This window comes from Anolis sagrei, chromosome 5, assembly GCF_037176765.1.
Source record: "Anolis sagrei isolate rAnoSag1 chromosome 5, rAnoSag1.mat, whole genome shotgun sequence".
Classification (NCBI taxonomy): domain Eukaryota; kingdom Metazoa; phylum Chordata; class Lepidosauria; order Squamata; family Dactyloidae; genus Anolis; species Anolis sagrei.
Genome location: NC_090025.1, coordinates 166925496 through 166939797, shown reverse-complemented (window position 1 = coordinate 166939797; position 14302 = coordinate 166925496). Strand labels below are relative to the sequence as shown.

Here is a 14302-nt window from a genome sequence, read left to right as displayed (position 1 = left end):
AGCTGAGTATCTGAAATTGCCTTCGCTGCACAGCATTGCTTTTAGAGTTGTTTATATATTCAAGGTATTATTTGATGGTGCAGCTGTCACATGACAACATTTTCACATGTACAGTCTACATCCCACTCCCATCAGGTCAATATTAAACATAAATAGAACATCTTTGGCTTTGCAGGAGGTCATATGCAAAGGTTGTATGCCCACAGAAATTAGTAGTTCTGCATGCAAGTTAATGCCCCTCTAAAAAGCCTGTTGGTGTTGTTGGGAAAGCTGTGTTAAATGCTCCAATCCGTAGAGGTAAAAATGAAACAGATGAACCAATTTTGGGGGGGGGGGGGGGAGGAGAGTAAAAGGACTGCTCATAGAGCTTAGTATTTTCACTTTGTTTCTTTTCGGATAATCTGGTATTAAATGTCAAACTCAATCTGTATCATGACAATGATACAGATGGTAGAAAAGATTTAAGCAAGGCAGTTTGGCTTCCATAGGTTCTTTCATTGCCCACAAGCTCCAACTGTTTTTGTGGTTTGAGAAAATCAGCAAAAGTATTTCTGATGGTGATATAGTGGTCCATATTGTTGGAAATAGCAACCTTCTATAAGCCTCCTATACTAGTTATTTGTTAGGTATATAATTCAGGTTGCTTACTATATTTGTATATATGTGTATTGCTATGCAGTTTTCCTTAACTATATGGGGGGGGGGGGGACTACACACCATGTGACCAGATCTGGGACTACTCAGATCTCAGACTCCATTTTACAACAGAGAGATGCTTTAGACTTTGGATTGTTGATTATAAGAAAGATGCCCAGTGTTATGTGCACTGAGAATCTACTTCAAACCTATCTGTAACTGACTGACAAATTATGTACCTGTATACTGTATACATGAAGGTTGTGAGTAAACCAGTTATGTTACCTTTAACAAAATCTATTTTATTTTTGTCTCTTGAGAGCATGATATAGATACAATATATTTTATGGAAGAGTTTTTGGGTAAGTAAAATCACACTTCTGAAGATCTGCTATGTATTTTGTGCATTAGCATAATCTTTGTTCCTAATAGTTCAAAGAGATAACCAAGTTTATCAACCAGTCTAACACCTGAGAAACCAAATTTGCCTTGCATAAATATAAGTGGATGTTTACCACTAAAGAGAAGACTGACTCAAATGAGTATTTAACTCTTCTCAGGAAGATCATACTTTACAAAAGGTTATGATTATTCCAAATAGTGTAAATGCTAATTAATCTTCAGAAGGGTCACACTCCCAAAAAGCTATGAAGATTTCTGGTGTTCCAAAAGTTTATGGTCTCTAAAAGGTCATGCCTTTCCAAAAGGTTATGCGTGCCTTTTCCGCCTTTTCCAAAACATATAAAGGGGAAAAAGTAGAAAAGCTTTCAATCATATCTAGCCCCTCCCCCCCACTATATTTAACACAGAGAGAAGTAATTATATGGACAGGATGCAACCAAATAGATGCTCTCTTATGCACTTATTCAGAAGGGCAAAAGAGAACAGGATTGGGCAGCAGGAAGGAGGAATGGTTCACAAATCTCTGAGTGAAGAGAGGGAGGGAAACCACCAATGAAAAAGCAGCTGCCAAGGCCCCATGCCATTGCCCTAGTTCATCTGCCATCAGATCAAGATACAAATAATAATTGTAGCAAAAACTAAAAATTGTTATAAGTACTGCCAATGATTGCATTTGTAATTATTATCTGAATAAATAATAATTTTAAATTTGATACACAAACATTTTAGGAACAAACCAATTTATACACAATGTATTTTATTTTTTGAAAGTAGTACAATGACTTTAGATCTATAGAGTGCTAAAGAGGAGGAAAATAGTGTAGATTTCTTCAGTGTTTTCTCCAAAAATATGAGAAAACCAGCTCCAAAATTTCTAGAAATGTTACAACTCATTATATGTACTCTCGGTTTCAGATAGGAGCTTAAAGCTGAGTGTGGCTTTCCTAAAAGTGTCTTACTTTCAAGGTATAAGTGAATGATGACCCAAAAACAACTTCCAAAAAAGATTTGAGGCCTGAAGGGCAGGCTGACAGGCAGGCTTTCTCCTGTCTGCACTTTTATCCAGGAGTGGAACAATGTCCTTCCCTTGCCTTCCTGAACTGGAGAGGGGAAGAGAACGAGAGAGAAGTACCTTGCCCAAGCTGAGAGCACTCATACACATGTCTCCTGGACTTTACAGAAACTATGGGTACATCTACTTCGTAGAATTTAAGAGTTTGACACCACTTTAACCACCATGGCTCAATGTTATAGAAGCATGGGAGCTGGAGTTTCATGAGGTGCTAAAAATCTGCAACCAGAAGAGGTTTAGCCTATTTTAAAGCTGGCCGCTTGCTCCAAGTTGTGCAGGCCTGGTTTAATAAATTTCCAGAATAAATATTAAGCTAGATAAGAGTTATGGAAATCCCTAAAATTTCTTATTGATTGATTGGATGATCATGCCACCTTTCAGGACACATGGTCCTCCCATGATTCATACTTAACTTAATGGGTCTTCACCATGAAAGTGAAAGGAAAAAAAAACTCTGTTCCTAACAGCAATTATACTAATAGCACAGCCTAAAAAATATTGAGCACTTTCGTTTTGGAGAATAACCGCTGTCAATACAGTGTTCAGTTTCAAATCATTGGATGTTCTTAAGTGTGCAGATTATTATAATGTAACTTAATTAAAAAATAAATTAAAGGATGTATCAGACCATCTTTCTGGTGTCACCAAAAATGCTGTATTGTTGCTGCATGCCTTCAATTGTAACAGGGAACCTAAAGAGAACATATCATGGGGTTTTATTGGCAAGATTTGTTCAGAGGGGTTTGTCTTTTTCTTCTTCAGGGGCCAAGAAATTGTGACTCTTTCTGTCACCCAATGGGCTTTTGTGCCTGAACAAGAGATTTGAACCCTTGTGTCCAGGGTCATTATTTCAATTTTCAAGCCACTCCACGATTCTGGCTTTCACGAATACTATGTAAGGACATGGATAATTTCCCCACCTGATTCTCAAAATCTATTTGACAGATTTTGGTAATTTTTTATTGCAGTCAATTTTAAATATCCCAACTGAGTCACTGTATACCAATAGAAAAATGCAAATCCGGGAGTCCAGCAAAAACTGTCAATGTGTCTATCACTCTGAGTATAGGTTCAAGCTATGACACAAAAATGTAATCGTAATCCACATATAACAAGCTTAGGCTCTTTTCTCCTGATTGCCAATCCTCTTTAAGCCTGACCGCTGGCAAACAACACAAGCTACAATCAAACAGGAGAAGGAAGAGAAAATGCTCTCATATTTGTGCTCCACAAGAAAAAAAAAGATAACCAATCCACAGTCAACTATTGCTCTTGAGTAAGGTCCTTTGTTTCATGCCAAATAACAAGTCTTACTGGGAAAAAAGGCAAAAGAGGCCATTATATCCTACAAAATAACTTGTCACCAAAAGCTTCTGAGAGTCTCACATATCCTCCTAAAACAGTCAAAATAGGTGGAGTAAGAGAAAATCTAAGAAAAGTGGTCAATTAGATTTTTTAAAAGTCACATAACACCAAGTCCATGACCCGAGAGCTTGCAGGGCAGCTATCCTTGGTAATGGAAACAATTTGCCATGCCACCCCCTTGTCATTATTGCAAACTTCTCAAAAAAGTGCCTTATGCTGGAATAACAGCACATTATGGAAATGATCCTAGTAGTATTCTGGCCTGAATGTTCTTATGATCTGGAAGAGAGGGAGGCCTTTGGGGAATTGGCACCTGAACCTTTTAAAAAACTTACTCCCGGCGCACAAGTATGTGCCATCAACTTTATTATATTTTCTGTTTTTCTGTGCTCTTAATAATGTATGAGGGTCGATTGACTTTCATTGCATCTGTTTTTAAACTAGATTTTTACTGGGTTGTTGTAGGTTTTTCGGGCTGTATGGCCATGTTCTAGAAGCATTCTCTCCTGACGTTTTGCCTGTATCTATGGCAGGCATCCTCATAGGTTGTGAGGTGTCATGGACAATTATGGATCTGGACCAAACTTGGCACAGATACTCAATATGACCAAATGTGAACACCGGTGGCGTTTGGTCATGGGGATCCCACACAGAATTACCATGACCAACAGAAAATACTGTGTTTTTTGATGGTCTTTGGCAACCCCTCTGACATCCCCTTATGACCCTCCCCCCTCCGGGATCTCGACACCCAGGTTGGAAAACGCTGCCTTAAGGAAATGTGTGGGACTACAGATAGTATGTTCAAATGATCTTTACATTTATTTCCTTCTGTAACCTTTCCCCATCCTTCTCAAAGAATAGGCAATAATAATAATCATAGTCATGCTTTTGACAGATATTGTTCAGGTTCTTGGCTTTTGGATATGCTATTTTGATATCGCCTGAAGCATTTTCTCTTGCACAGCGATTAGAATCATAGAATCATAGAATCAAAGAGTTGAAAGAGACCTCATGGGCCATCCAGTCCAACCCCCTGCCAAGAAGCAGGAATATTGCATTCAAATCACCCCTGACAGATGGCTATCCAGCCTCTGCTTAAAAGCTTCCAAAGAAGGAGCCTCCACCACACTCTGGGGCAGAGAGTTCCACTGCTGAACGGCTCTCACAGTCAGGAAGTTCTTCCTAATGTTCAGATGGAATCTCCTCTCTTGTAGTTTGAAGCCATTGTTCCGCGTCCTAGATTATTTGGGAAGTTGACAGTCATTTGAGAAGGATGGTACAGAATCTAATACAGGCTAAAATCCCACACTATGTAATATTCAGATTGCATTGTCCAGACATATGTGGGCACCTCTGACAAATAGTACAAGGTGCGGCAACAGAACTTCTTTTTTAAAAATGTGAGCCATTCAGTCGGTTGAAGACGTAGTGGAGCACTAGTGGTTTCATTCGAGAGGCAGGAGTATAAAGTTTTGTCCTGACACAGTTCAGTCGTCATCATGCATTGGAACAGTGAGGAGCGTGCTTTTGCCGTTGAGGCCTACTTTTCGAGCAGATGTTCTGTGATCGCAACCCAGCGCGCCTTTCGGATTTGCTTTAATTTAGCCCCATTGGCCCCTGTCCCGGAAATCAATTGTGACGTGGGTCACTACATTCAGACAAACTGCAAGTGCGACAAGACGAAGAACTGGAGTCCCTCAGCCTATTAGATCACCTGAGAACATTGAGGCAGTGAGTGCTTCAATGTTGCAACCACCAAGGCGTTCTGCACGCAAACATGCGTCTGCCCTTGGATTTTCCAATCGTTCTGTGAGGAGAATTCTTCATGATGATCTTCATTTCCATCCTTACAAGATGGTGATTGTGCAGGAACTTTCTGAACGTGACTTCAATTCTCGGAGGAATGCGTGTGAGGTTCTTCTCGAAGTCGTTCCTGAGGACGCTATTGTTTTTTTTTAGTGACGAAGCCCATTTTCATTTGTGTGGATCTGTCAACAAACAAAACATGCGCTACTGGGCTGACAACAATCCTCGAGAATTGCATCAAAGGCCTTTGCATTCACTTGTGATTTATTTTCTATGGGTTTTTTTAAAAAAAATCCCATGTTTATGTGAACTGTCCAAGGACCCTACAAAATTTGAAGACCAACATCCAGGAAGAAATTGCCAACATAACACCTGCTATGCTGGCAAGAGTCATGACAAATGCCAGAAATCAGTTTACTCAGTGTATGGAGAATGGGGGATGTCACCTACCTTTAGGTATGCGCCTACATTATTAAAAAAAAATTCTGATTCATACAATGGGTTTTATTAAATTTTGAAAAAAGGAAGTTATGCTGCTGTACCCTGTACATTGTCTTGTTTTAAAAGATAGGGGGTCCCTTCCTCCAAATTTTCCACTGCTACTGCTCTGAGGGATAATGGTAGTCAAGCACACATTCATAGCACCTTCCCTCCAGCCATCCAATTACTACTCTGGTGCCCGAAGTAGAAAAGAAGGCTAACAAACCTCCACTGTGTAGAACTTAGGTGCTGTTGAACTTAATTTGACCCATCTTTCCTCCTCATCTCTTAACTTTTGTGTCTTACTTAAATAACGAACATGGGGAAGAACTTTCATGTTAAACCTCTGTAAGGCACATACACAAATAAACAAGCTGCTTCAGAAGGTTTTTTTGTTTTGTTTTATCTTGTTTTTTTGGCTAAATGACCAAGTGTAATGCTTCCAATAAATATACATATCACCCTTTGGTGGTAAACCAGGAAGTAATTCTTATTTTCTCACCAAAATATGCAACTTTTTTGTTGAAGTTAATTTTGCCTTATGGGCCTTCTAAATTTTAACTCATATTATCTATATTTTTGTACCAGCTCAAAGAGTGAGGAACAAATCTGCAATACATTTCTGCACCCAAGAATAAACTGTTGTTGTTGTGTATCCTGAAGTTGTATCTGACTTGTAGCAACCCTAAAACGAATTTATCATGTGGCATTCACAACAAGATTTGTTCAGAAGGGATTTTACCTTTCTTTGAAGCTGAGAGAGTGTGATTTGCGAAAGCTCACCTAGTGGGTTTCCATGACCAAGTGCAGATATGAACCCTGTTCTCCAGAATTCTCCAACGCTCAAACCATTATAGTCACTGACACTGACTCCTCTCTAGTATAACACAAGTATACTAGACACAAGTATAAATTAACTTGTATAAAACAGTGGATGTGGCTCTTAATGAGACATGCCGCATTATCACGGGGTGTCTGCGACCCACACCACTGGAGAAATTACACTGCTTAGCCGGTATTGCACCACCTGACATCCGCCGGGAAGTAGCAGCCAATAGTGAAAGGACCAAGGCAGAGACATCTCCAGCTCATCCCCTGTTTGGGTATCAGCCAGCACGTCAACGACTTAAATCAAGACATAGTTTTCTTAGAACTACAGAGACACTCGCTGGAACACCCCAGCAAGCGAGAGTCCAAAAGTGGCAGGCCCAAACCCAGCACCTCAATTCATGGGTGATACCAGATGAGAGACTCCCCCCTGGGCACTCAGAAGACTGGGCGACTTGGAAGGCGCTGAACAGATTGCGCTCTGGCACCACGAGATGCAGAGCCAATCTTAAGAAATGGGGCTACAGGGTGGAATCCTCGGCATGCGAGTGCGGAGAAGAGCAAACCACTGACCACCTGCTGCAATGCACCCTGAGCCCTGCCACATGCACGATGGAGGACCTTCTTGCGGCAACCCCAGAGGCACTCCAAGTGGCCAGATACTGGTCAAAGGACATTTAACCAAATACCAAATTTACAAAATCTGTGTGGTTTTTTCTTTCTTTCTTTTTTTCTTTTTTTTTTTCTTTTTCTTTTTAATCTCTGTGTTTGTTTTGCTCTGTTGGAATTGTAATACAATGGTTGCTGATGACACGATAAATAAATACTTGTATAAATAAGACACAAGTTTAAATAACTTGATTTGTGAGAACGATAACAACCAACAGACACATTTAATATAGAACTGAATGATCTGAAGTACAAAATATTAATATGCAACACATACACATTTTAAAATTTCACTTTAAAAGTATGCAAAAAGTATCAAATTTACAGAACTACTTCAGAACAGCTGATCCCACAGTTCTGTAAGCAGTGGGTTAAAACAGATCTTTGTTCCTTTAAATCTCAATAATTAACCATTCCTTCCAATTGCAATAGCAGTAGACATGCAAAATGAAGCACAGGAAGCCCCCAAAAGCTTACCCTAAAAGAATTAACAGTCTATATCTGGATGTAACATCATCAGTGAAGTAATATTAAATATAGCATGCTCTATCAGCTATCCCATAAGTATAACTGGTACCACTAAATATCTATTAAGTACAGTGTGATTGCCACCAATAACAAAAATGTATGAAATATACAGATGAAAAGAAGCAGAACATATCATAATAGGTTACTCTTTCTTATCAAATATCTTCCCAAATAAAATGAAGTCAAAATAACTCACTACCAGTTCAGAATGAAGTACAGCACCAACTGATCACTTTAGAAATGTTTCTATTACTACAAATATATTCCTTCTGACCTAGTTCTTCAGAATGATTGCCTCTCAGATTGGGACAAGTGCACTATTACAGAAAATGATATATTACAATGGACCAGCAATAATTCTGATGAATAAAATAATTGCATCACACCCCTATGCTTACCCACACAGTATTTACTTTCAAGTGATTGTGCACAAAAATACACATGTAAAGAGAGCTGCTATAATGCAGCAGATCTAGAAAACATGACAGCGAGAAGAAATAAAAATGAAAAAAGAAACACCATAACTTTTCTGGAAATTGAAGCTAGCTTATGCAGTGGCCTTTATGCTGCCTATTGAAGTAGAAGTTCCAATTACCTCAAAGGTTCACATGCCTTAATTCCTACTAAATACAATACCCTAAATCCAAATGTTAGTCCCAAGTAATGATAAAGCAATAGGAGATGCTTAGGTGTTGACTTTTCAGCAGTTAATTTAAATGCCTACTCTACTTGGGACTAGCAACTGGATTAGGCCAAAACAAAAAGCTGTTATACTCAAGCCTAACTCCAATTTTCTAAAAATAATGACTAACTCCTTATTACACTGAGAATACCAAATCCCCATATTGAAACTGCAAAAAGAGAAGAAAAAGAGGAGAAAGAATGATTGAGTAAATACATATAATCAAACACTATCCATCATTTTGACTTTATTGTACAACTCCTGGTATATGCTCCAAGACATACCCACAAATAAGGATAACTGAAATTGTGGATAATAGCTAACTCTGTATTTTGAATATATTTGAGCTGGAAGCATGCAATAAAATCACACCTAGAGACACCCACAAACACCAGGAATATTAAATATAAAACCATTCAGTTTATTTAATTAGAACATTTACTATTGACATAAATAACAGAAAGCTAGAGCGGATCACAGTACACATGGTGAGTGAGTTCTAGATGGAAATGCTATTCTTCTGGTTGCTGGAACTATACAGGGAGTATCTTCAAGTCACATGTACCTTAGTGATGCAGTACTCATTAACCAATAAGAAATTTTCATAGAATACTAGATGATGGGTTTTAGCATTAACAAAGCTACATTTTACTCCTTAAAAATGCAAAGAAAGAATAATTTGAAATAAAATCATTTCCTTAAGACCCACATATCTCGAGCAATAACTTCGGCAAAAGGTAAACAAAAAAGTCCCTTTGAGAATGTGTAGTTGGATTTATACTGCACCAAAATAGCTGAGCTTGGAAAAAGAACACTCTCCTCTCAAAAGCAGCAAAGAGAACTAATAATGTTCAATGGGAATCATGCACAACATGAAGAGGTAATGAACTGTGATGTTTTCTACTTACCTGCACAACTGGGTATTGGTAATCCATACAGTATACACCATACATAGCCAAAGGGTTCTCCAGCTGCACAGCAGGCAGACAAAGAAACAGGAACTCTGAGTCTGCGTCTCCCCCTCTTGCAGTCTTATACACCGGTCCCTGGCAGTGCGGTGCAATACTTGGCTCAGGCCTCTGGGTCTATACACAGGTTGATACTAGCTTAGCTCAAAATGTACATAAACGGTCTAACTGGCTTCAGACCTTCTGCCTTTCCCAGTAGCTTCAGGGCTGCTATACCTAAATGCACATGGAACGACAGAAGCTCTTATATCAGGATTCCTAAACTGAAAACGAGCAACTGTCCTGCAATTCCCAGAAGCAAGCAGAATGACAGCCAGGAAGAAGGGAATGCAGTAATGGGCAAAGAGGGAGGCAGCAAGCGAGCAAGCACATAAGAGCCAAAAGGATATACGTTTTGGGCACTAGGTGCGTCAGTGGGAACACACTCAATCTAGGACAGCAAAAGCATATGGAACTGTTTCACCCTCCACCCCCAGACCTCTTTTCTTCTTTTTTTTAAAACTGTCCCAGGGAGAGACAGGTGCTGGGCTTAGCATAGCAAATCCTTTAGACGATGCAGAGGGAGGGAAAAGAGAGACGCTACATTGATATCTGCAATGAAGGATTTTTTTTTTACATAACCAAATATATGATCGTATCAGTTAACACCTCTCTCTCTCTCTCTCTTTTTCTCTCTCTGCATTTAACCCAGACAGAGACAGCTGCTTGAATCAGAACTGAAGTGGGAAAGAGAGAGAGAGAAGGGAAGAAAGCAATTTGAATCCACTGAGAGGCCTTAAGTTATGCAGGATGCATGCTCTCAGCTGTTCCAGTCAAACTTAGGAGGATTAATTCTGGCCGTCAGCAAAGAAGATGGGAGAGGGTGAGGAAGGGGGCTAGGTTTGGAAAAGCCAGCTGCTCTTCCCATTTTAGAAAACTTCCTTGTACCACTCCAAATGGATACATTCCTACAAGAGGATGTTGGAGCTCTAACAGACATGGACAGATGCTAAATTAATCTGACAAAGACCAGCAGGTTCAGAAGTTGCTTTTGGAGTCATGGATGTCATGTGCGCTATTTGAAATTTGAGATCAGACCAGTAATTCTTAGAAGGTTGAAAGCAGACTGAAGGAAGCAGTGAGGTGTGGACAGTATACTTTCAGCAAAAGCAACATGAATTAAGATTTTTTTTATTATTTAAAACAATCTTGGGCTGTCCTATAAAATTCCAGGATGTTGAGTATTTTATGCATTGCAAGGCTTACGCAGTCTCTGGGTGCTCAACCTCCTCACATTTATAAGCCAAACAGGGGAGCCAGATGCTTTTGAGGTTTATGAGAGTAATGCCCATTATGACTTATTATCCTTGAAACCATTTACATCTGGAAGGGGTAACAGCAATAGCTGGTAAAATACAATTTGTGCAACTAAGACCACTTGGGCTCAAAATGATCATGGATCTAAAGCAGGGGTCCTCAAACCTTTTAAACAGAGGGCCACCAGGTCACAGTCCCTCAAACTGTTGGGGGGCCGGATTATAATTTGAAAAAAAAAACATAAATGAATTCCTATGCACACTGCACATATCTTATTTGTAGTGCAAAAACACTTTAAAACAATACAATAATTAAAATGAAAAATGATTTTAACAAATATAAGCTTATTAGTATTTCAGTGGGAAATGTGGACCTGCTTTTGGCTGAGATAGGATTGTTGTTGTTGTTGTTGTGTGTGCTTTCAAGTCATTTCAGACTTAGGTTGACCCTGAGCGAGGGCCAGATAAATGACCTTGGAGGGCCGGATCCAGCCCCCGGGCCGTAGTTTGAGGACCCCTGATCTAAAGTATCCCCAATGTTTCTTTAGGATGACTGGAACCTTTCAAGAACAGGTTCTACAAACCCCTAAAGCAGTGGTTCTCAACCCGTGGGTTCCCAGGTGTTTTGGCCTACAACTCCCAGAAATCCCAGCCAGTTTACCAGCTGTTAGGATTTCTGGGAGTTGAAGGCCAAAACATTTGGGGACCCACAGGTTGATAACCACTGATCTAAAGCAATACTTTTAAAGTAATTTGATGCAGAGGAACCACATTTTTTTTCCCATTTGCTAAGATTCACAACCATATGGTGCTCACTGGCAACAACTGTTCTTTATTTTCTAGTTGAATGCAATCTCTCATATCTCTGAGTTGAACCACTCCTCCATCTCATCAATGATTCACACATTTTCCTGGACAATGATCCTTCTTTTCTCATAGGGACTAAGCAATAGCCCTTCCTTGATTTACAGGACAGTTAGATATGACTCAATAAAGAAAGCCAAGACCTTGCGTTTTTAAGACCTTAAGAGGGCTGTTGGGGTAATAGGATTTCTTGGAGGTATGTCATTCATAGGATTGCTATAAGTCCAAAGCTGACTTGATTACACATAACAACAAATAATGATGAGTCCTTCGACGTAAATCAATAATACGCAACCAAATCCAAATAACAGAGATCCAAAAAAGGCCAGGCCTCACAACAGATCTGTATATCAACTCTATACATTTATATACTTAAATAATATTGGTGTGAGATTTAATGCCAAAAATAGCATCAACTGATATGATCCTTCATCTGCTAAGCTTTCAGTGGGATTATGTATTGCCATCTACGAGCTTTGTTATTTTTCAGTTAACATATGATGAAGTGGTCAGTGTCTATAGTAGAGGTAGAAACAGATGCAAATCTAATATGAGAATGAAAAATGTGTAGAAACAAGTAAAAAATAATATTCTAAAAACATTATCATCGAGCTTAGTGTAACCATTTGTGAACAAAGGAAACTCCAGTGGAATTTACACTTCAGTATTCCTACTTCCTGTTTGTATACAGTGGACCCGTATAGCATCCAAGTGGGTTTTGGTTGCAGGACCCCTTGTGGATACTAAAATCCATGTATGTTTCCATTATATGCATATATTAATGTAATAAAATGTTGTCCCCTATATAAGATAATGAACAATTCAAACTGAGTGCCTGAGAATCTGTAAAATGGTAGGTGGCTACATAAGTGTAGTGTTCAACGTGTAATAAAAACAAGATTTTTTAAAAAAGATTCCCCAGATATTTTTGACTTGTGTTTTTTTGTATCCATGGATACAGAGGGTTAATTGTATATGTCTGTTCACCATTTGATGAAGTAGTCTGGGGTCCACAAAAGCTTATGATAGAACAGGCCTGCGCAACAGTCTGGATACAGTCCTCATCAGGCTTTGGTGCGGCCCGCAGAGGCTCTGTCCAAGTCTTAAAAAGGGAGGTAACGTATAGCACTACAGAAGTGTAGGAATTGGAATCTGTTATTCTCCACTCCAATTGTTTTACTTCTACATGTTTTCTTTCTCTATGCACCAATGTTACCAAACTAACCTGTGGCAAAAAGAGTGCCACAGGTCAGGACACTGAAAGTGCTGATCTCAGGGAGGCTGCTGGACTCAAGTTAGAGCAGGGATGTAATTTTAAGGCGTACTGGGCTTTTTTGAACTGGGAGGGGGCTAGAATTTTGGGCTCCAGTTAATGTTAAATTGTAACTCGCCTTTGCCACTCTCTCTTTTCTTTGCCTCTGTCATGTTTCAGCCAGCAGAAAAACCTCCAATTCCACATTGCTCATTTCCTTTATGAAGCTGTTGGGGGGTTTTCATGTCAAAGCTAAGTTTCTTCTTCACAAGCGAGGGAGATGAACGGTACAATTTGGAGTTTTTCCCTCCAGAGGAGGAGACAATAGAGACAACCCAGAGGCAAAGAGAAAGGAAGAGCAGTGCAAGCAAGAATTGAGGAACTTCTTCTTTTCCTCAGAAAAGGACCTCAATTTGCCACCATGCTGAGGGAGGTGGGAAATCATACCTATTCCACTTTGCTGCTTGCTCTGAGGGCAAGGTGCGCCCTCTTGTAAACCCTGGGAGAGGTGCTAAACCTACTGACGAGTTGTGCTGGCCTATGCTAGAATATTTTGGAACGACATAATCTTTTGGAAAGGCATGACCTTTTAGAGATTAAAACTTTTTGGGAAAACCAGGAATCTCCATAGCCTTTTGGAAGTGTGACCCTTTTGGAGATTAATTGGCATTCACAATATTTGGAAAAATCATAACCTTTTTGTAAAGTATGCTCTTCCTGAGAAGAGTTAAATACTCGCCTGAGGGACTCTTCTCCTTAGTGATAAATATCCACTAGTATTCATGCAAGGCAAATTAGGCTTCTCAGTTGTCAGACTGATACTCTGCAATTACTATTTAGACCAAAGATAATAGAACTGAATGTTTTGATTCAGCAGTTTTACACGAGTCTCACTTTGAAGTTTCTTTATAAATGAATCCAATGATACATTTGAACCAGTAGTTTATTCTGTTAGAAATAGAAACCTTCTACAAGCCTCCTATACTAGTTATTTGTTATATATATAATTCAGATAGCTTACTATATTGTATGTATATTTTGATATGCAGTTTTCCCTTAACTGTTGTGGGAGGGACTACAGAAGATGTGACCAGATCTGGGGTTATTCATACTGAGACTTCATTTTAGACAGGAGTCTGCATCAGAAGCAGTACAGTTTAGAAGTCAGTAGTGTCAGTAAGCTGCAGTGTGTATTCAGAACCAATAAGAAATGTACCTGTATGCTGAATAAATGAAGTTTGAAAGTACGGTCTCATCACACTAATGAAAAAATTCACTTAAAATCCAGTTTCTGCCTCCTGCAAAATTCTGGGATTTGTAGTTTAGGGAGGAGCCTTTAACAGCCTCACTAAACTACAAACCCCAGAATTCTGCAGGAGGCAGAAACCAGATTTTAAGTGGATTTTTTTCTCTAATGTGATGAAGTGGTAAATCAACTATGTTACTTTTAAC

General features: G+C 39.3%; 1 protein-coding gene across 12 annotated transcripts in view; it reads right to left on the bottom strand.

Moving 5' to 3' along the window:
* RBFOX2 (RNA binding fox-1 homolog 2) overlaps nt 1-14302 on the bottom strand; it is a 196646-nt gene that overhangs the window by 94888 nt on the left and 87456 nt on the right. The window contains exon 1 of one of the 12 annotated variants that reach the window (XM_060776967.2): nt 9380-9921. The exons of the other annotated variants lie outside the window; for them this stretch is intronic. Coding sequence (XP_060632950.1) covers nt 9380-9424 — 45 coding nt within the window. The 5' untranslated portion in view covers nt 9425-9921. Of the gene's footprint in view, nt 1-9379; nt 9922-14302 lie in introns of those variants that run through there. 12 annotated transcript variants of the gene reach the window in all.